General features: G+C 34.8%; 1 protein-coding gene across 2 annotated transcripts in view; it reads right to left on the bottom strand.

The window, feature by feature from the left end:
* Positions 1–24,413, bottom strand: part of Fife (regulating synaptic membrane exocytosis protein fife) — a 122,205-nt gene that overhangs the window by 59,704 nt on the left and 38,088 nt on the right. For both annotated transcript variants that reach the window (XM_076388686.1, XM_076388687.1), the window contains exons 2-3: positions 15,259–15,614; positions 7,961–8,069 (exon numbers count right to left, since the gene is read on the bottom strand). In XM_076388686.1, coding sequence (XP_076244801.1) covers positions 7,961–8,069; positions 15,259–15,294 — 145 coding nt within the window. In that variant the 5' untranslated portion in view covers positions 15,295–15,614. The remainder of the gene's footprint in view (positions 1–7,960; positions 8,070–15,258; positions 15,615–24,413) is intronic.

The following is a 24,413-nucleotide window of genomic DNA, read 5'->3' as shown; positions in this document are numbered from 1 at the left end:
GAATTTAATATCTCGAACTTGAATAGCCTTGAAGTTCTAAATCTTTTTTGTGATCTCACTACTAAGACAAGAATGAAGCTCCTTCGTGTTCTCTTAGTTTTAATTAACATAGAATTCTTGTAAGAGCTTTAGCATTAGGGATCGTAAAGCGGCTTTATTGTCCCTTTGTTTCGTGTTCCAAAACATTTCCATATACTGTCTATTGATAGTCCTGCCTTCTATTAATCGTGGATTATGTTTTGATCTATTCTGCGAAGCTGCTACTAGTTAATTATTTCAAAACATCAAGCAAAACGATTTCTCTGAATCTCATATTGGTTCCTTAGTAGATACGTGTCTCCATTTGTGAATGAGCTAAATGTATTTCCATTTATTCAGTAACAAGTTGCCCTTAATTCGAGAATGTATAAGGATTTTTAAATTCATTCGCAATTAACTAATGTTAATTCATTTTATTTACACATTTACACAAGTGTTACTGTCAAACGAGAATTTTAAAAAATAAAACCATGCAGTATAATTTTGTTGATCAGAGAAATAACAACCACCATCTGGTAGCATTGAATTTTTACGCATACTTTATCATAATTTTTAAATAAATTCCAGAAGTAGGTGCACGTTAATTTAGTTATCATTTTTATTTTAAATTCTCTTCAAATCCAGGATTTATCAAAATTTCGCGGTAGCGAAATTTCATTTTAGCAAATGTCTAATTACCATTTTTGCAATAAGTTCTTCAAATATCTCCCGTTGCTGTTTTTCATGATTTTTTCTATTTGGAGTTGTCGCACGTAATAAAATGAAACTTCCTCTTTCTCTGTCAATCTTGTTGGTGCACGTACTGAAATTGTATTGTGAGACGTGATATTATTTATGGATACGAGAAACGTCTGCTATTCGAAATAAACTGTATATCAGGGATATTCAGTAGAGAAATTATGTTATACTTATATACTATACTATACTTTCGATCGCCTGAACTGAACAGAATGACGCAAGTGTAAGTTACGTAATTTTATATCGCGAGAATCGGTTTATGGGCGCGATAAAGGGAACAAAGAAGTAGAAGTAGAAGCAAAGAAGAGAAAGTAGGAACGGTGGCTGAGCCATGATAAAATATATCCCTTTGCGGACGCACGCACAGTGAAATGAAAAGTTCAAGATAACAAGAACACAATGGAACAATAGCGCGAAACCGAATTCCACCCACGAAAGGTCAAGGATAGGTTTAAAAAATATTCTCGTGAAATCAGTATCACGTTAAAATTTTTCTTACTTTTTTTTCAATAAGCTCTAGTTATCTAGGTATTTCACAACTGACAGAAATATGTAGTTGCTTGGTACAATAATTTTCGAATAACAAGGCGCTCGTATTTTCCTTTCGTAATCACTTCGCGTTTCAGTACAAATAATGTAGATAGCTGTAGCGATACACAGTACATAGTACAACGATTTATTGAGACATTTATTCACATAAAGTGGATTAAAGATGACAATATATCTGTGCAGCTTGTAGTCAATCTATTAATATTATTTATGGTTCTTCTTTATGCAATCGAGCAATGTGAGAGGTAACAGAGAATTATTGAATACAAACTGCAAGCTTTAACTTTGTGTAAAAGGAAGAAACCTTTAGGATATTGTCTCCCTGGAATAATATGACGAAGGAAAATATCCAATTGAACAAAAATACGATAAAGTAATAAGGAAACGAAACACTGTGTACTCGTTTAAAGAGATATATCTCCATTGAATTAAAGTTATAATTTAGCAATACTAGCCAATATTACAGAACTAATTTAAACTATTTAAAGGACGAGTCAAAAGTCTACTATATCTTATTTTGATAATGTGCTAATGCATGACCATTACACTTTACATTTATATAAATCATTTTTTTTTAGTATTCTTATGGCATATTTTACAATCTAGCTCATCTGCTGCAAGAATAACTTTTTGAGTTACAAAGAGAAAGAATGGTTGTTGCATAAAATGGCAATATTATGTCACTTTCCGAGAAACCATGGTTTTGAGTTAGGTCACTGTTGTAGTAAATGGTCAACAACATGGCAGCATTTCATAAAAAAGGATTTATTTAACCACGTAAAAATCCTTGAAAATACCCTCGAAAAATAATTACCTTTTATACAAAGCGCAATCGCGTCGTCAGAACTGCATTGAAGAACCGAGCTCTTCAGAAACGACAAAGGCATTTCATGGCATTCTACAAGCGTCGACGAAGAGGCAACGTAAAGAGAAGTTGAAGGATACCGTCTGATCTCGCTGCTGAGCTGCTTCCCCGTTCTCTCGATGCATGCCAAGGTATTCCGTTTATCCGACCTCGAATTCGCTCCTAACCCACTTCGTGTTCCATTAATTACTTCGATGATTAACAATGCGATTACGTTTCGAGATCAATTACAGCAGTGACCTCCTCGATATCAAACAGCCGTAAGCAGGTTGAACCCAACCGTGGTGGATTACAATGAAATAGTCTCGCTTGGCATCCGTTGTCAATTATGCGCGCACATAGTGACGCGCTCAACTCTCTCTCTGAGGTTTCTACATGCTGCGTTTCAACGTAGGAAAGCAGGGAGAATTAACGGGAACCTTGGAATTTCTAAATTGAATTTCTCAATTTCTGAATTAAGAAGAAAATCACTCTTCAGTAATTTCAGAGATTGAATTAGTCCGATTATATCTGCTTGCAAAATACCCTGCGTGGCGGCGGGACAGATTACCTCCACAGTATTTCCTGCTTGTTGTAAGAGGCGATTAAAGGGGAAATATAAGATAATCAGGCTAGAAGATTTACATACGCGTTGTAAATATTTTATAAAATATGGATCCTCAACTTGTTGGAGTTAAAAATAGTTTCTTGAGGAGTAACGTTCATTATGAGTTCTTACTGATAAAAAAGGTAATAAATATAACAAAGTTTAGTGTGACAAGAATTATATGTGTTATAGACGTAGAAAAATTTGCAGAATTTATTTAAAAAATTGTATGCAATTAATCATAGAAATCTGTGAGGTGTTCACGTTATTATTAGTCAACGTTTCTTTGCAAAGAGTAGGTAAGTGTTAGAAAAACATGAAAGAGCAAAAAGTTTTATAGTCTTTTACAGTTATGACCAGCATGATAGTGTACATCGATTTTTCATATTTATAATATTTTTTGAGAACTGAAGATGATCTTCAATTTTTTAACCAGAATGCCCCATATTTTTTTATATCACATCAAAACATGCGTTAAGACAAATATCAGAGAAGTATATAGCGAAAAATATTATAAATATAAAAAATCGATGTACGCTATAATGTTGTTTATAGAAGATTGTAAAACTTCCTCCTCTTTCATTTTTTTCTAACACTTACTATTTATGAGAAATACATTGGCTAGTAATGATGTGAATACCTTGTATACAGAGTTCGACAAAATATTAAATGTATTATATTATTTAACATTTGGGAACAGAAATATTTTAAAAAGATAATAATATTGCCTATTAAACAGACATTCATTTAAGTAGAATATCAATAGATGCTAAATTCATTTCTCTATTTATCAAAATATTATAAATTCAATAAATTGTATATAAACTTCTGCAATTGATTATAGAAAATGGTAGAAGTGCAAAAATACGTGCAAGCAAAGGTTGTAAATTTAGTACTTCATATCGCTATCTTTCAAGAGTTCCAATTTTATATATCTAGAGTCTGCTAGGAGCAGTGCAGCTACAATTTATATTTCCCATGTGTCGGTTGAGTGCCTATCAGTGAAACGCGTCATCGCTGTCTCTGACGTTCGTACGATTTTATTTCGCAATTTGCAGATCCATGTTTCCATCGACAATACTGCAATCAGCGGACACAGTGATCATCAAAAGAAACTCTGAAGTTTACGTGTTTGTTTGTGTACCCGAATAAATGACATCACCATTAGATATCATTTGTTATCTTATTATTACAAATTCATTCAATGGAATTCGTTTATTCCATGCCAGTACTTTTCTATCGTGGCATTACAATAATTCTAATTTTACACAGACGCAAACGAGAATTTAGGAAGGTAAAAAGATGGCTGCAATTTTCGTCGTAATTATTTCCCATATCGAGATAGAGGGGAAGTCGTAGAGGAGAGAATTCCAACGTTAAAATGATTTATGTTAATGACGGAATAACGGGAACTTCTGCGCCGTGATGAATATTTATGCAAAGTCCCATATAAACGCTGATTAAACGTGGTTGTATTTAGCTTAACTTAATTTCACGACAAAGTTTACTAGCGTTCGTAATGTTTAAACGCCTGATAAGATGCGTATACGTGTAAATACATTTATATTCGAGCGAAAGCTTCAAAAGGAGAGCTCATGTGTTTGTTCAGATCCAAGGAAAAGTGGTAATATCAAATATAAAATCATTCTCTTGAATAAATAGTTACAGAAGAGAAATAATATTCTTAGAAGGTTTGCTCAGTTACTTCGAATTAAAAAACAGAATGAACATTTTATAGCGAATGTAACTTTCATATGTTCTTTTTCTTACGGCTATCTATTAAATTTGCTTTTATGTTATGGATTTCCCAAACAAAATTCGTAGCTGAAAAGATTAAACAGATTTACAGAATGTTTAGTGGTAACAGACTTTGCTCTTCATCTCGTTAAAAGATATATCAAATTCATTTTGTTTGAAATTTAATTAATCTTTGTGCACTGTTGGAATAAAAAAATTCTGTTGGAATCCAGGTCAAACTTCAAATTTAATTTTAATCTCAAATTACAAGAATTCAGTTTATAAAAAATTCGTAGCAGCAATAGCACTCAAAATGTACGATCTCTTAGAAATGATTTAATTTAAACTTAATTTACACTAAAACGTTAAAATTGAGAATCACGTTATCTAACATAATAGCATTTCTTCACTATTTTTCATTACCATTTTTAATACAAAGTGAATACTTATCTGAAGCAACTTTAAGACTGTCAAACTCATAAGTATTAATTTGAAAAAGTGTATGTTCCCCCAAACCAACCACAGCAACTCCCCTTTTTACTACAACAGCTTCCCAAAGGAAGCGTAGTGACAGTATAGGACGGAAGATAGGATAGAGGCGAATAGATCGTGTCGTAAGGAAAACTGTTTCCTCGGCTCGAAGTTAGAGTTTATTTCATTTGGTGAATTCGATGAGAATGACTGTAACGAGGAGAGCCGAGCATCGTCGGAAAGTAGGTTAGCTGGCTACGTCGAAGGCACCAAGACCTGTTCGAAATTGCAAATATCTGTCGGGCTTCGGGAGCAAATTTTTCAACAGGATCGTATTCTCCCTCATACAAATTGACTCTCTTATCGTGCGCGATCCAAAGCGCGTCTTTTTTCACCCAGTAATTGTTACGATGCCTCTACCCACTTTGGTATTCCCTCCAATTCACTGTTTCTGGTATATCGCTTCGAGGAGCCGTGAAACAGAAGATCGTTCAACAAAAGGGGATAAGAAACGTTTAGATGTCGATTCAAGCACTCCCTTTGAAGACGGGAACGATTTCGTATTTCCCTTGTGCTCGAAAATATTCTGATTTCCCTGAACGTCGGATTTATAGGAGGTAGTGTTATGATAATATACATGAGGAATGCTATGATAGTGGTATGTACAGACCAAATAGTCCATAACCAGCTTATCTCTAAAGTTGACAACGTTAGATAAAGCTGATTTCACTATGTTCTTCTGTGATAGTCATAATTATAATTTAGTAAGATCACTGACCTTCTGTTATAATGAATAAATAATACAGTAGGTATTTATAAAAAAATTCTAATTTGTTCAGTTTCTTAATTTTCACAAGTTATTCATGGATATTTCTCATACCAAATATTAAAAATTGACTTACAATTAGTGTAAATTCTATAATCTGTCAAGGTTTAAAAGTCGTAAAATATTCTCAATGAACGTAATTCTCAATTTAGTGAGAAAATCTAAACTTATACATAACCTATCACCATCAATTATTCAAGTTACTCAATAATTAAAAAAATAATGTCTTAAACCGTATTCCACAAGCTATGGTTCAAATATCCAACAAAAATTCACCGTCACAAAGTATGTATACAATACTACACCCATTAGCTCAGCTTTATACGCAGTCTCTGAATAAAATATTCCCCAATTATTTTCTACAGTGCGACAAATGTACATGACCAAGTTGCTCTTGCGAGCCAGAGTTTCGCCTGACGAAAAGAATCGTCAGCGTCGCTCCGAAAACAGGAGTTACAAAGTGACGCAGACGCCAGATTTCGCAACTGAAACTACCTTCGAAATTACAAAGGCGTTTCGCGTCCTAGAAAACTGAACGAATTATACTTGTCGCCCGTAATTTCGAACAAATTACTCCACCTTTAAATGGGGGTGGCAGGGAGGGGGAATCGTGGTACTCCGAAGAGAACGAAATCCGTCGTTTCACGATTGTCCTGGGGGCTTTCATTTTCTGCGCTCTCTCGACGCCACGTTTCAACGTTAAACGCGACCCGACAGTAATTAAGTAAAAAACGAGCGCTCTATTTATGCGTGTGTTGTTCTATTTGCGCGCGTCGACCGCGCGAGGGCAACGTATCCGTCTCAACGAGGCTCATTGAAAAACGTATCAACGAGTACAAGATTAGGGACCTAAAGTGCCCAGGGGATTTTTGGAACTTGTTGCAATTGGATCGGATTAATTTTGAATTAAAACTGTGTATTCGCTTGTCTGTTCGTACGAAATTAGCATAATTGAAAGAGGTACTGGGGTAATATTATTATTGTGGAGGACTGTTGTTTCAATTAAATTGTTGGTGTTTGGGATTTCATTGTTTTTTTAGTTTCAATGAGACTACATGGCTACACTACATTTATATAAAATTTGTTGCTCTATCTCATGAGTTTATATTCATCTATAAGGGTACAAGTATAAGGGTAAATAGCTGGTGTTGTTTTATTTTAAAGGGAAATGGTATTCCAGTTTTTAGTGAAAAATAATGAATATGAAATTAAATCTTCTGAGGTTTTCATATTTACCAATTTTTCAAAAAAAACCTACACGAATAAATATGGACCAATATTTCATTCTAGTATAAACTTTCAAAAGGGTATAGAAACTTAACAAACCATGAAATATGTACATACAAACACGCGTACTATAGGCTGCACAGTACTGTTTATTTTTAATATGTAATTGAAAGAAATATGAAAGATTTTATAAGCAAGTACAATTCAAAATGTTACTATTAGGTTATCCCACAAAATGATGTTCCCAAAATAATTTTATTCATAAAATAATTAATGCTCACTGTTATGTTTAATTGCAATTCTAGTTAAATATTACATGCTACTACCACTTCTTCCATACCTCGGAACCTTCTTGAATTTCTAAGTTAAAATATAAAACAGGAAACAGCATTGCTTAAGGCACGACCTAACATAAAACTTTATTATAAGTTTTAAACTTGCACTAAAACTTGTCGAAAGAAATATATCTCTCATTTATTAAAAAATGGCAGAAACATAAAATTGCCTACGATACAGAGGGTGAGTTTCGCAACAGTATCACCTAAATTTTCATATAAGCTATTTCTTGCACGAGAAAGTATCAAACAAAAGTTGCTTGGTATCAAGAGAAACATACCAAAAACGAGCATTCCCTCGGCACCAAGCAACTTTCATTTGCAACATTTCTTCACGTAACAAGCATTTTAAAGAAAATTCAAGTGGTATAGTTGCGAGACTGACCCTACAAAGTCACTACTTCGATAGGATCATTCTCTGCTCCCATGCTTTAAGACACTCTATATCTGTCTCACAAGCTTCTATACCCTTTTAAGGAAAACCATAGACCCAGGAGAAGAAGGGTGATTCCCAGCGAACTTTTCGCGACCCTTTCTCGCGTGAAATTAGTCGACTGTTCAACAATGTCAACAGTAATGAAACTTACCGTCCCGTATAACGTCACTTCCTATCTGTTTCCATTTGCTGAAGGTGGTGCCGCCATCATCCGGCGTAACTGGTCCAGTTGTTCCGGAATCTGGTTGCGCCGTCACCATCTACGGCAGAAAGTAGTTATCCCCGTGAGGGTAGAGTTCAAAACGATCCTCTTTTGCCCCGGTTATTAAAGGGGAGCGAGGACCGTAATTGAAGTTGTATTTCGTGATGGTCGGAGGAGTCTGGCAAATCGTCGATTTCTGGAATTTACCGGGATCCTACTCTGTAATCTTCGTCAGAAATGTATTTGACCCTAAGAAGCTCATAGGGGCGACGATTTAGGCGGTACGTGATGCCATTTTTCAGACCTTTTAGACCTTGTAAATTGCGAAACTTAGCGGTGGGTGTTTCATTCACTGTTTCACAAATTCTTAGGTAATTCATTCAGTCGTTGTCTTCTTTCCAAGTTTTCGTTGCATACTGCTGATTAACATGTGTAGGAAATGGATAGATAGAGGACTGATAAGAACTTAAAGGATTAGAAGAAGGAATCGTTACATAACTAGACTGCAGGAACTAGAAAATTAGAGATGAATTATTGCTTGGAATGGTATTTCAATAAAATTTGATAAAAAGTGGATGAGGCGTAAGAAATATGTAAAAGATTGTTCAAAGTGTTGATGCGTTCTTTATAATGGACCTTGTACTATGTAAATTGTAGTATATATAATAGTTTCTCATATATTGAGAAGTTCCTTCTCAAGTGTCTACATGTTAGGAAGCCAAAGCTTTCGATTTCTTAAGTAGCAATTTTCCATCTCTGAGAGACTATTGTTAAGATTCAAACTGAATATAAAGAGAAAATATATATTTTCCAGAATCTCGTTGCTAACATAATTCAGAGGGAAAACTCAGTGCCAGCCACTCGAGTAATATTCCTCGGTAGTCAGCTTATTCCCGAAGGAATCTGCCCTTGGTTCAGAATGACGCTAGGTAGGACAAATAAGCTGACAAGTCGTCAGACTTCATCCTCAGTCCTACTAAAGAAAACAGTTCGAAAGTCAAATACTGGCTGACCTATATTTGCCACAGCCTATTTTTTTCCATTATCACAGGGAATCGAACGCTTATGAAATATCGTTTGTGACTTTCAAGGAACGCTCAGTAGTCGAGATCAATAATATTGTCGACCTAATAACTATCTCGGTCTCGTTCGCTCCTTTTTTCAACGACAGCCGAGTCGAAGATAGATCTCTTGACCTTCAACCAGGTATTTCGAGTAAATAACTCTCGGACGATAAGCAGGTCAAGAGCCAATTCTGTAATCGGTATGTAAATGGTGACTCGTCTGGTACGCTGCTAGCCATTCTCCCTGTCGACCCTGTCTCTGCCAGCTTCCTCGGAGTCTGTCTTGATCGCTGTTCGCTCCTTCAAAGCGTACTGGGTGATCTAAACAGGTCGATGAATTGAGAGCCACGCACACGGGAAGACACGAAGGACCAAAGTGGTTGGGTGTGCACTTTGACGGGCACGCGTTCAAATTAGTTTATTCATGGAAATGAAGTGTAGAGACACTATCAGATGCCATGATATAGGGGTCGAACCGCAATATGTTTCTGTCTGGTCGATACCCTTGACCTCTTGGGGTTTGTATATGTTTTCGGATGGAAAGTTTCTGGGTTTCAAACCCATTTGCAGTTTTTTAACCGTGAGTCTGCTTATTTGGAGTGTTCGAGCTCTAATAAATTTTCTTTATTTTGATATGTGGCTTTTGATCATAAATATAGTGAAAAAAATATCTTATTTTTAAGTGTGATATTGTTCGAAATTCTGCAAGTAATTCAATGTATCTTTATAATGAAAATTGTTTGTTATTTTAGCTTCTCTTTTTGTCTGCTGGTAAAAAATTGCAACACAGCTTGCATTCTACAACTTAGAGGTACATATTCAAGTGCAAAATCAGAAAATTTCTCAATTTTATCAAATACATTATAGTATCTAAAATCAGGTAACTAACAAAAGTTGGATAATTTCGAAAGAGTAGTTTTTTAAACTACTGTAGGGTATTTCTTTTCATGCCCTTAATTCTCAGCTTTAGTACTCCTTAGAACCTCCCTACCAGACTCCTCTAATTACACTAACTCTGAAATTGAACTTTTTCTCAAGGGAAAAAGGGAACAAAAAAACTAGAATTACTTTTCCACAAACAAAAATTTTCTCACAATTAATCTACCTATTAATATACCTACTATAAAAACGTTATTAATACTCCTTCGACAGACCCTGTAAATATATCATCACTGGCAAAGTTCATATGTCACTCCACATCCTCAGATTCTTCTAGAACACCCTATGCAGACAGCTGTTCAGCATCTCCAAGGCTACATACATCGCATCACACACAAGCCTGAGCGTGTCTTGTCCTTGGTCCTTCGTCCTTCGATCTGCGAGGCTAGATGTAGGGGAGGCCTGGCTTTTGGGAGGATTCCAAAGAGGCCGTGTGGAACGCTATCGTAATCCGAGTGCGCGATGGAATCCCGGAAATGCAAATTCGCTCGGGAATATTAAACGACCGATATTCTACAGTGACCTTAGCGTGGGTGATGCATGCCGTCGACGCAGTGCGCCACACCCGCGAGTTTTCGTTTACGGCGGAGAAATGAAAACCCAATCGAACCACGTTCGGTTCAAAATTAAAATTGAATCGAATAGCACGACCTGCTAGGATCAAAATCCCCTATATGAATGCAACGTATGCTACAGAGACGATTCGAGTCGACTAGACTTTTCTGAGGAGTCCCTGCATTTGCGTTTGTATTTTCGGGATTTTGTATCCCAAGGAGTGCAAATTATTGACAGAGAAGCGAGATGGGTGTACGTGGAACATACGATGGAAAATTGTTTCGGAGTTGAAACGCATTGTAATTCTATTCTTTCACTGCGATATTGAGACCGTGAATAGATATCGATCATAGCTTTCTCGGCGGGTGCAAAGTGAAGGTATTGGTTCGTGATTGAGGCTAAATGTGTAGGTGGTATGGAGATTAATGATCGATATTTTTGTTGTAACTTTTCAGAGTGTAGTATTTTTGGGATCGTGTGCTGCGATTAAAGTACTTTGTAGTATTGTAGTAGTTTGGTTTTAGTGTGCATTCTGGAAAGGTTTTCATGAAAATTGTTATAGGCAGGTTTGTTTCTCTTCTTTTAATACGTAGTATGTGTTTTGAGAAAGCAATGCTTCTAGATAGATATGTCTTGTAGATTTTCTATAAAATAGGCATACATTCTACTTTCAAGTGAAATTTTATAAAATTTTGTATAATTTTTACTATCTTTATTCGATTTAGATTTCTATTTCATCCACTTTTTAATTTGGACTTTACATAATTGTTAAAGGGTCATTACTAAAAAATTTAAATATGTAAAAACTACAAAATGTTCGTTATATATAAAAATAAATATAAAATATTAAAAGCAAAGCAGACAACACGATATTTAAACAATGAAAGAAACCTTTGCTCAAATTCTATTTGTTAAAATGTATCTATAAAAGTTTGATTTTACATAAAAATCCGCAGTCTAGTCATTACAAATTCAGACATTTTTTAAATAGAACTTCTACACATTAAAACTAGCTTTTCAAACTTTTTGAATTCTTTCGAAATCTAAAATAGGCAAATAAGAAAAATTAAGAAAGCAATACCTTTTATGTCACTTTTTCCGATAATGAAAAGTTGGAGGAATTTTTGCTGCAGATATCTGTTATCAGAAATCAATTTTTTAGGAAAATTGACGTTCCTTTGAACCGGTACGCGAATGTGAATAATTCCGCGAGTGATAAATTCTATACGCCACATACGATTTGTTTGTGTCAAATTCATGACGAATTTCGTGAAACCCTCATGAATCTTTCGCGAGGCTCCAATGTTTCGTGAAATTCGATTCAACTGTCCGTGCTTTAGATCAAACGAACCCTGGTGTCAGTTGATACTAACGCAAATTCCTGCTTCTATTTAAATAGCTGTTGCTAGTTTCGCTAGAATTGATTTCCTTTATCTCCTTCTAACAAGCAAAATAGGTTATATATTTATTCGTTGTGATTAATACACACAGTTAATTGAAATGGAAGTTAGTATTCACGTTACATCAACTAATTTGATACAATATTGATAAATTGTAATAACATAGAATTGTTGTAAAATATATACGGTACGATAATTTCATTATTCTTTAGATTATCTTTGAAAGTAGGTCACTTGTACGTCGAAATTTGTTTATGTTATTCTAAAAACTAATTACTATTCCAATTACTATTCCAATATACAAGCTCACATAAATTGCTTCTTGTCTTTTATGCACAGTGCTCTGCTCCTTTTCCAATTCTTCACATTTTCTATAATAAATATCATCTTGCATTCAGAAAATAATAAAATAGAAATTAAGTACAGTAGTTGTCAATGAATTTAATTCTGTTCATTACAACTGTCAAATGCATTATAAATTCGACAAAGTGTTCAAAACGTATGTAGTAGACGATATTTTCGATGTTATATGCAAAGGAAGAGGACCCTCTTCAGGTTGTTTCAACGTGATGAAATCTAATCCTCCATACTTGATCCAGGATCTCAACATGGTTTTGAAACAGCGGCGTTTAATCTATACTCGAGGCAGACTGCCAGCAGATAAAGGAGTATAATTCATTGTCAGTTGCTCCTAACTCACGTCAGATTGTCATGATAGGAAGAAATAGGGGCATGTTTCTGCATCGTGACGCCAGCTTAGACACCGTAAATTCACTCTAATCGCGCCCTAAAGGGAACGAAATATGAATGTAACTTTGTAAATGCGTCACAAATTTTCTGGCGATTGAGTATTGCTTTATTTCTTTACTGACATTAACAAATATCACTTTGAAGACATATTACATTAGGATTAGAAATATTTATTGAAATTTTCTATATTCGAATATTTGATTATTTGAGCTACTTAAATATTCTAGATATAAATAATATTTGAATGTTATTCACTTAGTTGATTCAAAACTTTCAATATTCAAATATTCTTATAATGTATTTCTTAACTATCCACGTGCTGAAGTTTGATAAATATTCATATCTATATCTACAAAATATACAAGAAAATATACAAGACATATCTAGAAAATATACAAATACTCAATAATTCATACAGTTTTAATTTCTAACAAAATATTTAGAACTTATTCATAATATTTGAACAGCTACAAAATGCTCAAATATTAAAATTATACAAATAGTCCCATCTCCATTTTAAGTATTCCAATCTTCAATTTACAATTCGCCCGTTAATTTACATTTCACGAAGTAAAACAAAGAATTTCGTTGTTTAACTGTGCAAACAGTTGTTAAAGTCGCGTAAGTCGAATTGTTTCGTTTAAAGAAGAAAATCAGTGGCGTACCAAAGCTGTTGGACTTTAACTGGAACAAAATATAACCATGTTGCCATGCTGGGGGTTTTTACATCGTAGAGCGTGTAACTCACTTCGCCATAAAGCAAGTTTAATCTTATGAACGAGCTAAACGTGGTTACAACATACAACCAACCTACAACTCGCGTCTTTTTATAAGGAAAATATCTTAATCCGAGTTTCAGACGGTTATTTTTACTTTATTATTATTGAACTGGTCACTGCCGCGAACATTTCCTGTATAGATAAGATTACTTTCTTTGATAGACGATAAGATTTACCTTCTACTGTGATACGTGAATGAAATAGCTAAAAATAAAAACTGAAAAGGAGGGTATAATTAAAAGATAAAGAACATCGTGATAAGGAAAATATTAAAGAAGTTATTCGGAATGGCGGAGAATGTTGTAAAAGTTGAAAGTGGGTATTTCAAGACTGAAGGGAAGGTACAGCTGTAATAGGTGAAGCGGTGGTCAAAAAGAAATTTAAACTTGATAGTTTTACAGTATGAAATGAACGTGAATTGCGCTAATACTCAGCTTTATCGCCAGTGTTTTATGTTGATTATTTTGCTTTAAACTCTCCTCGGACCACCACCAAGATTTACTTCAAATGTTATAAGTAAAAATGAAATATTCTACTCCCGAAGTAAAAAATAAAACGGTTCAACTTCATAAAACTTTATAAAATGGTTAGTTTACGAATTATTGGGTTTCCATCGTAATCCTTTTTTAGCTCGCTAAAAGGTGCTTTTAAAACCTATGATCACTGGTTTTCATGTAACGCGACGCTTATTTGAATGTACACATGAATTTATTTAGGAAGAGTTAGTAAAAGGGTGCGGGTGGTCTATACGTTAAAGATTTTAAAAGAGATGTTAAATTCATGACGAGTATCGAATGGTATCATTCAAAATTTAAGAGATCTTCAAGCCTCTCAATTTTTTACAAAATGGAAGTTATATAATTTATTATGAGTTTTTCAGAACTATCTAAAATAAAAGTTATATTTCTGTAACGTTGGCAGCGAACACTGTGGCTCACATACATTTTCCAAGAGGTTATTAAATTCACAGGTTCAGATTTTAAAAATGTTTCATTCTTTATATTTAATTTATATTTAACGTAGAAGCTAAAAGTGTTGTAGACGGCGGAATATAATATAAAGATAATATGAACGAATCTATGAATCACTCTGTTGCAATTGAAGTTTAAATCAATTTGTCAAGCTACTTCGTTTCTTGAATAAGCCTAAGCGCACACCTACTGACAATCGCTGACCGACATTTTTGTCAGTTTGACTAGAGACTGATTACAGACTGAATAGTTCTCCTTTTTCTATTTAGTGGATAAGAAGACAATCGACATATAAAATTCTGTTAAGGCTGTAAGATAAATGCCCCAGGACCCGAATACTTAAAATGTCAAATGTCTCAGTAAATGGACAACCGAAAAACCTAGGCTAAATGCTGATTACAAATTTTATATATCGATTATTTTCTTCTCCACGAATTAAAAAATTCTTTAGTCAATAATCGAGCTTTAGACCGACAAAATTGTCTGCCACCAATTATCAGTAAGCGTGTGCTTAGGCTAAAAGCTTCAATTTTAGGGATTTTGTTAGTGATAAATTTTTCCCTTAATTTTGTTCATACTGATTTTCCCGACAAGTGAGCCGTTATAAATTCAGTGCAATCAATAAAGCTATATAATTACTTGCATTTAAAAAAACAATTTTCTCTCCTCTTTGAAAAATTCGAAACTTTAAATTTGATATTGAGTATATTATTCCAATGAATGACGGTGAAGCTTGCATTCCACTATGGGATCGACGGAAACAGGGGCAAAAGAAAATAAGGAAATTACCTTTTTGACGAAGGATACCACGTTGGCGGGCAACATTTTAAGGGCTGTGTGGCGCGAGGCTTCAGGAGGGAGAAACGGGAAATATTCTTAGCTCCCTGTTGCGCCTTCCTGGGCGTTGTGTTCCTCGGCCCTGATTACCGGCATAAAGTCGTTCTCAGGCCAGATATCGGCTGCGTTCTTGCCCCTTTCACGACGAGATCACCAGAGTGTCCTCGATCCGCCGAAAACAGAGATGCGGCACAACGCGGAGCCACTTGGCTCACCCCTCTGCCAGAAACGCATTCCCACGAGGTTCGTGTTGCCTCGCTCTGGGCGGCATAGAAATTCTACCACACAAAATGGTGCGGACAAGCGACCTGAAACAGACACGAAATCGCTTTAATTAAATTCTGCTTTAAACGTTGCTTCTGATTGAGTCTGTTTCAACTGTTGAATTCGTTCCTTGATTTTTACGCGTTCTGTTCTTTGATTCGTAATGGTTGGGAAATTGGTTCCCTCTCTGCGAGGACAGACAATGCCTAGAAATATTCGATATATTTTTTATGGTATAAAGTTTAAACAGTGGAGATGAAAATAAAAAATGAAAAGTAGATTCTCAGTTGTTCAATAAATGGATTGAAATGAGAAATTTGAATCCTTTCACGAGGGGAATAAAGTCATAAACGTCGGTCCACGTATTCATATATCTTTTGATGTTTTAAATTGCTTCCATTTGGACTGCATTTGGCAGAATAGTAAAGGTAGAAAAATACGGACAGTACATATATGGTACATATAGATATTTTTTAATAATAGTGGGATATATTATTGCACACTCAAATGATTTGCAAGGTGATCTGTATTTTCTAAATAGAAACGATTAAAAGGAAGATTAAATTTGTAGGTTGTTCGCAAAAATATTGAAACATATTGGAACGTCTACAGCAAAGTTACATGGAATATTCGAAAAGGTTCTTTGCTATTTCTTATGTCGATATGTTATGTGACGTGGAAATATCCAAAATGGAACTTTATCCTATTGCTGGGCTCATTGAAATGGAATATCAAGTTTAGATAAGGGATATACTACTGAATATTAACATTATAGTTCCTCATGTCGTATTCATACATTATCTGATACAGAACAAAATGTGACAATACTGAAAAATTATAGATAAGTATATTGTATGCATATAAAAAGTATGCACACGTATGGAATAATAAAAGAGGGTTGATATCGTGAGATTATATTGAATAAAGAAGAATGATGTCAGTATAAAATAAAAAGCAGTTCGGAAAGAATTTAAAGTACGACCATGTTAAAACATAAAGATATATGAAATTCGAGGAAATGAGGGATCAAAAACAATACAATAGCTTTGGATGTCTAGAGTCAAAGGATTTTAAACATGCTTCTAAATAAAACTTTGCAACATAAGATTAGTTGTTTATATAAAATTTCTCACGAAGCTCACGAACTTGTAACTAATTAGCAAATTTTTAATTGAATTTCTATGTTTTATAAATACAACCCATCTTAACTTCGGTTATGAAAATAGTTCACAAGTTTTAATAAATGAAAGAGAAAGTAATCTATCTTCATTTTTTGAACTACCATAGTATTATCATTACAAAGTTTTAATGGTGTACCATATAGACTACCAATACTGTGTAAATTACATAGTTATTACTTAAATAATTAATATAATACGAAGTGGAAGAGGCAAGATATAGCACATAACTATTACACATAATTATATTAATAAAGTTGTAAGAGGTAAAATTAGATGTAATTTTAATATCAGTATTTTATTCCTATTTTTATTTTTAATTAATATTTATCGTTTATCTATGGATAACACGCATATTTCGAAGCACGATTCTTTTCATATTTGACGCCTTCATCGATCCAGACAATTAATTTCGAACCACAAGTCGCTTCTTTCTCGAAGATCGCGAACAAATTCCTTCGAGCACGCGCAGCATCCGAGGAAGAAATTACTAAGGAGTGCAAGGGCTTCCTTGGGATCATTACGAGATAAACTAATATGTGCTAGACCATTATGAGCGTCGTGCTTGAAATTCCACTCCAACTCCATTTTCGCCCTCATTCGACACCTTTCTTCGCCTATAGAAGATGCTGAGTCTTATTTATCATCATTATATTTTTATTTACATATTTCACATTTTTATTCTATTCATGCTTCCCCCCAACACGACGCTCATAACAAAAATTCTCACGTTCAACCCCACGTACACACAATTGAAAAGCTTGTAGACAAAGGTTATTTACTTCCTATCTTCAAACAATGGCGCGAGAACTATGCAGCAGTAACATTACTGATATTGCTAATGTTGACTTATATTACACTGACTGAGCTATCAAACATGGCTTGATACTAATTAAGTTATTAGAAGAAACTAATGTAGAAATTCTAAGTTTCAAGACACCTTACAGCGACTGAATTTTAGGATTAATAGTTTCTCTTCTGAAGAAAATAAAGCACAACTGAACACACTTCAAGTGAAATCCTGTTCCAAATAGTATGACGAACTTTCAGAACGACCTCATAATAGTATTTCAAGCTTCATACGACATGAGATAAAAGTGGAAGAGGAAAGAAGCAAGAAAGGGGTGGAATATATTTTGTAGGAACAGTGGCGAAGTCGAGTGGCTTATGTCCATACATTCCCTCGAATTCTCGCGCACAATTTTTTCCCCCAGAGTTTTATTTCGTTCTCGATATCGGTTCCAAAGTATTCCATCTAAGGTCCGTCGTCCTGCTATCGCAATTTTTATCGATATGGCAGAAAGTTTCTCGGCGCGGCGAAGAACCGCGTCAAGGGAGAAAATTCTGAGCCCCCGACTCGTTTTCAGCCCTCGGCTCTCCACCGAAGGATCCATCGAATATTCTGACGAATACTGGGGAAATATGGCTTTGCAGGCCTTGAGACTGAATAAATTACCGCGAGCATTCGTGGGCGTCGCAGATGTTACAAAGGCGACGGGTGGAAGTTGCTCGTCGATACGCCTGGAACTATATGGCTCGATGGGCCTCTACTTCTTTAGCCTGTGACGTAAAATCGCTGAAGAGTATCAAGTGTGTCGATTACCTTCGCGAAATGCGGGAGATAAAAGACGTAACCTTTGCGTTAATTAAACAAAGGTCACGAAATCTTTATCGATTTCAATTGAGTATAAAAAAGTGGCCTTTTATTGTTTTTTTTTTTAATTAATTAAAAATGAATTTTTTACTATTAATTCTTTACTACTGTGTGACTTATGTTTTATTTTTCTTCTCACCAAACATTGTACTCTTTATGTAACGTGAAATACTTTCTAGCAAAAGTCCAGAATTCTGTCCCATTTCTGTGTAATAACTGATGTTATAACAATTTTGAAAATCTTCCATGACAGTATGTTTTAATTAGAATCTAGCCGACTACATATTCATATCAAAGTTTAAAAACAGAGTGCCAGCAAAATGCTAACGAAAATATGGGACCTTTTTGAAAGATAGATTTCAGACACAAAAATAATGGAAAATATATTCGTGCACATATTAATGTGCCTAGAGATATTTAGTTCTTTATTATTATATACACGTGAACTTTTTTCGTTCTTTTTTGGCATTTTGACACAGCATTTTAGGTAACAGAAAATAGACTGATTAGAAATATTTTAAGTAAACATTTGTGTCAAATAACCAGAGCTCTTAGAAACAAAACCAATTGTGTAACATAAATTATAATAACAAGTCTGCAATAACACGATCACTATTTTTAAATGAATCTTATTTAGTCGAATATTTTATTGAACTAAAAATGGTTCGTTACTTGTCTTCATAAAACTCTATCCATCTCCATTCCAGTTCTGTCGTAAAGAAAAAGTAGCAGAAGTTCATGTAGGAACGATTAGGTTTTATTAACCGGAGCGAGTCATTTCAGGGAGCGTGCACTTTGCATTTCTTTTGCTAGATGATATTACAGCCTACAGAAGCGGGGCGGTCCCCAAGCCTTGATAAAAAAAGAGTTCCTCCTCCTACGCGATACTTCTCGCCCCTTGGATCAATGTCTGCCTATCGCGGGGTGAATCTACTTATCCCGGAGTTATCGCGGCATACATAGAAGTGGAAGTTTATACTTGGAGCTGTGATGCTTGAAAATATCAGAGATCGCGTTACTGATGGTGGGAGATCGTTCGATAAAAAAGAAGTTACAAGGAGGGTAAAAATATTTAATGTTGATATTTTAAATAAGAGAATTTCAAGTAGTACGAAAGATCATTGGTAACACGGCACGGAATTTATTTTTTAGAGATAAACGTGAAATTAGAAGATGAAATACTCTTAGTTTTTGGAGGCAGTAACTAATAAAGAAATGATGGAATAGATGAATGGAAAAGAAGCAATTTCATAGACCTACAGAATAAATATGAAATAATCAAGTGAATCATTCAATCTGTCTAATGCAGCGGAATGAAGCTTGTAACTTCACTCAATAGATGTTTGTTGAGACCAATCGTGATAAATTGCTGTTAGGAGATCGAAGATGTGAGTCTAGCTTCAATTCGTGGATTACGATGTTCAGAAAAGGAAGATAAATCCTTTTCATTTTCTTCCTAAGACGAGATATAGTACCGCTGTCACATCAAAGAGATTATACAAGATTGAAGCACAGAATTTTCCTGCACGCTTCCATTGCATAGCCAAGATGCAATTCTTAGAGAATTTTTTATGAACAGGTTTAGAACGAACATTTTTAGAAGCATATGAAGGTACCTTTCCAATAGATAGAAAATAATATAAATAGCTTTTTACGAAGCAATGAACTATAATTAAGTACAATCGACGTACAAGATATAAAAATAATCATGGAACAAAATAATACAAATATAAATCAAACTTGATAATTAAATACATTCTTAGTTTTTCCAATATTCATTCTCAAATTTTAATACCATGTACTCTGCCAAAGATCTCCATATCATTTTGCAATAATTCTAACTGCACCGTCGCCTGAGAACAATTTAAACGCTGAAGAAAGAAGCTTCTTTCAGTCAACAACTGACAGTTGGCAACTCGAAGTACGGTCGTTTGTACGTTGATTACGTTCAAAACAATCTGTACTGCGATCTGTATAGTCAAACATCTGGCATACTCCCACCTTTACTTGATGCTTGGAAACTACTTGGCGGCTGGCCAAGCACCAACTGTTACTACTTGTTGCGGCCATCCACTGTGGTGCTACAGGATAGTCTTCTTCCTTTTATCAGTGCCTTGGTGGTTGGCTGCGACAAATAGGACACTCTATAGTTTTCAGGCTTACAATCTCCTGGGGTAGTTTTCTATTAGAGAAATTGATATGTTTCTTCACTTTGTGACTTCGAATAAATTGTTGTACTAAAATATTATCGACTATCTTTGTGATAAAATATTGCTTTATATTTCTAATATTGATGTCAGTTATTATTTATATTACATGAGTAACCTTACATTAGTTACTTCAACCATTAAATATTGAATCTAAAAGAATTTGTACGCATAATTACCTTACTTAGATAAATATTTATTTACATAATGTTCGACTCAGACTTCTGCTAATCAGTAATGCGTTTTACGTTTAATTTTTGTCGATTAATCATTCGTCCTGCTTGTTACCTTCGTCAACGAATCGATAAAGACATGACATGCATTATTCATTTCAATTATCGGAATTTCTTTCTCTGTTACATATTAATGCACTTTTTTCTTTATTATTTGCATCAGCCGTCTGAGCCTAGCAGAGCCCACGTGAAAATTTAGGTCAGTGTCACAATTTTTCTCATGATTAACTTCACTGAATTGTACCTATTACTGACAAGGGACGCCCCTAATTTATCTCCTTCCACTTGTACCCAATTTATCAACCCTACAAATAACATTAAACATACTTCTGTAATCACTTTACTCAATTCTAAGTTCTTAATAAAGAAATCAATATTTCAAAAAACAAAGCTCAATTTAAAAATACTGAACAGTATTATGATTTTTCTCTTCTTAGTATATTACAGAATTACTTCGCCATTGAATGGCTCATTCACAGAAAACCGTCTCGAAGAATCTTCCCAAAGAAAGATCATCTTACAAATTATTCACCATTCCCACGAACCGATTACCCATCCCTAAGAAACTGCGAATCTCCCTTCGCCTTCGACTTAATCTTCATACCAACGAAAGAAATCATCCGCGGCCACTTCTCTAGAAAGCTATGAATGTTCGCTCTCGTCACGCCAGACCCAGGCATTTTTACAGGCCCGTAAAGCGATCGTTTCCTCTTATGAGAAACCATTTATGTCGCTGGGGTTAACTCGCGCTCAAAAGAGAGATTAAATGACTCGAGGGTAATCTTGACAAAAGCAATTTCCCTGGCTACGGCGGACGAGTATGGTGCTTCGAGGAGAACCCTTTCCCTCGCCGAGCAAAGACTCCAACGAGTCGTTACGCGACTCATAAACCGTCGACATATTGATTAAACCGCATATATCGCGGATCATTTCCTTCCCTCGGTTAAATAGAGAGGCCGTCGGGGTCACCAGGACGAATCCCTTCCACCGAATATTTCCGACGAAACAAGATACACGTACACGCCCAGTGCATCCGCCCATCAGCGTGTGCGTGCTATCCACTGGCCGACTATCCGGTCGAACGCGCTCTAGATTCATTTTATTCTCTTATTCTGAGTTTTACGATTGACATACGACAAACGTGGAAAATACCCTCGTAAATAACTTTCTTGTGCTATGTACTCTTGCACGCGTTTCGTGGACCTGTCTAATCTAATTTCGAAGTTTAATGCATGACGTTCAAATAGCAGTCGAGTTTAAATCTTGCTGAAAGGGGAGGACAACGATTGAAAGTGATACGATAAGTTCTTTTTCCATCGCTTTTGAGGCGCGTCCAGAGATCGCGTGGACAGTGTTCTGAAAGGAACCTCGATGGCTTGACAGTTGTCAGATTGTGGTTTTAGTTTGGCGGGAAATAGCGGGATTTGGGGTCAGGGGGTGATATATGAGTGATTGGAGGTTGTTTATTGTAGAGAGTTTTATAGATAGTAAAGCTGTTCTCAGGTGAAGGGTAATTGATAGTTTTGTGTATAGTTTCATATGGAACAGTAATTTTTTATTCTTTATGTACAGTAGCTTGAGTTTTCGAATATAACAATTTTTAATTACTAGATTTTTAAATAGTAACTTCAGTATTTTACTTTCATTATTCTTTTTATAAACAAAAGTCTTGAAATCAATTAAATTGTGCAAATATAGTATTAATTAGATTAGTTTCCATTTGATATAAAATTATCAGATCATCGGCGCATGTCAATAAACGTTACAAATGGCGATATTACGTGCTGAGTCACATTAAATGTCTTTACTCTATCTATTACTATTTCTAATTTCATTTCCAAGAAAACAATTCAACAATAAATAAAACACATTCTCGTGTAATGCTTGAATACAAATTAATTAATATATTAAAGCAAATTTGTATAGATATTTATACATGTACTAGAATATGAAAGATATATTGGAAACCATTTACTGAACACTCAGTGTGTTTCTTATGAATAGCAGAAGATATATTTAATAAATGTAAGAAATATCAAGCAATTATTTAAATGATAATTATATACCTATAATATTTCGATGAATTCTCATTCAGTTAAAAGTATGTGACGCACGACACCATGGAATCAGAACATAGGGTGCGGAGGCGTCTAATTTACATAGAAAAATGCCAACTCTAATAATAAGTGGAAATTGGAGTACTGAGTTCTTTCATTTGTTGAGTGTACAAAGCTTACCCAAAGAATGCTAGCAACACAGGAACGATAATATTTCATCGTGACGTGATATTTTTGAAACCCACTCATTCGTCGTATGGTCACTATTCATTTATTTTACGCCCACAAACGACGGGAACAGCAAGGAACGTTCATCCTGACGCGAAAATTAAATGTTTAACAAGAAAATACAGCCCTTGTATATTTTAAGCCTTCTGGTGAATTTGTGAATCTAGAAACATGTGTATCTAAGAGCAAGAGACTGTGTGTCTTGAGGTATAAATGATTTGAATACTAATAATAATAATAGGAATAACAATGCGTTCATTAGAGAATAATATTATAGAAGTAGATAATTTATTTATAATAGTACAGTATAATTAATAAGTAAAGAAAGAAAATTTGCAATTTAGTTGGTATAAAATCTGATTATAAAAGATCGTTTTTTTAATTTCTATTAGCTACGATCAATATTAAAGTAACTCTCTTTTAATCACTACTTCTAGAAATAGCAATATACTGAACAAATCTAAGTAAGAAAGATAATAAAAGACATGAATCTGCGGTGTTAATTAAAAATTCCCCTAATTTTAGCGCAAATATCTGTGCTTTACTAAAATTAGTTCAACAGCCCCTTTAATATTTAATCTAAAAAACGTAATGGCGATGAGAACGTCAATTCCCCAGATTCACTGGAAGTGGTAATTCTCGGAATTTTGGTGGTATTACCAGGTCGTCGGGGCATACCCTCGCTCCTCGTCCCTCGCTAAAAGGCTTTGTGCCCTGCTAGCCATCGATCGACTCGATTAAAACCTGCCAACTGATCCGTGCTCGTTTCATGTTGTAATCAAGTTCAGGTCCGAGGTAAACTTGATCCGAAGAGCAACAGTATCTCTAACTTAGTGCCTCTTCGGTGTGCCGTGAAATGGGCCCCAGATGGTAGAAAATTTGACTTGAAATTCCAATCGAGCTTTCGCGAAACATGTCAAGGATAAAGGCGACATCTGAACTCGAGAGCTCGTCCGAGAATGTTAAGAATTTATCTTATCCGTGATTACGATAAGCAATTTCCTTCGTCAACGGGTTATTCATTTAAAATATCGAGTAGGGAATTTATAATATATGAAGATTCTAAAAACATAAAATAGACATTTTTTATGGGAATGATATCTATTATTGAAGGATAATGTAATAGATCTTGATTGATGTCCGTCCAGTGAACACCAAAATTTGTTTAATGGAAGACTTTCTAAGAAGATATTTTTAGTTACAAACCTGATTATAGGGGATACCTTCAGGAATTTTTTTAAATTATTCGAGAACTGCGTGATGAGTTTTGAAATTATATAATATAT

Source organism: Calliopsis andreniformis, chromosome 12 (assembly GCF_051401765.1).
Source record: "Calliopsis andreniformis isolate RMS-2024a chromosome 12, iyCalAndr_principal, whole genome shotgun sequence".
Classification (NCBI taxonomy): domain Eukaryota; kingdom Metazoa; phylum Arthropoda; class Insecta; order Hymenoptera; family Andrenidae; genus Calliopsis; species Calliopsis andreniformis.
The sequence above is the reverse complement of the archived record's forward strand: the minus strand, read 5'-3'. Positions and strand labels throughout refer to the sequence as shown.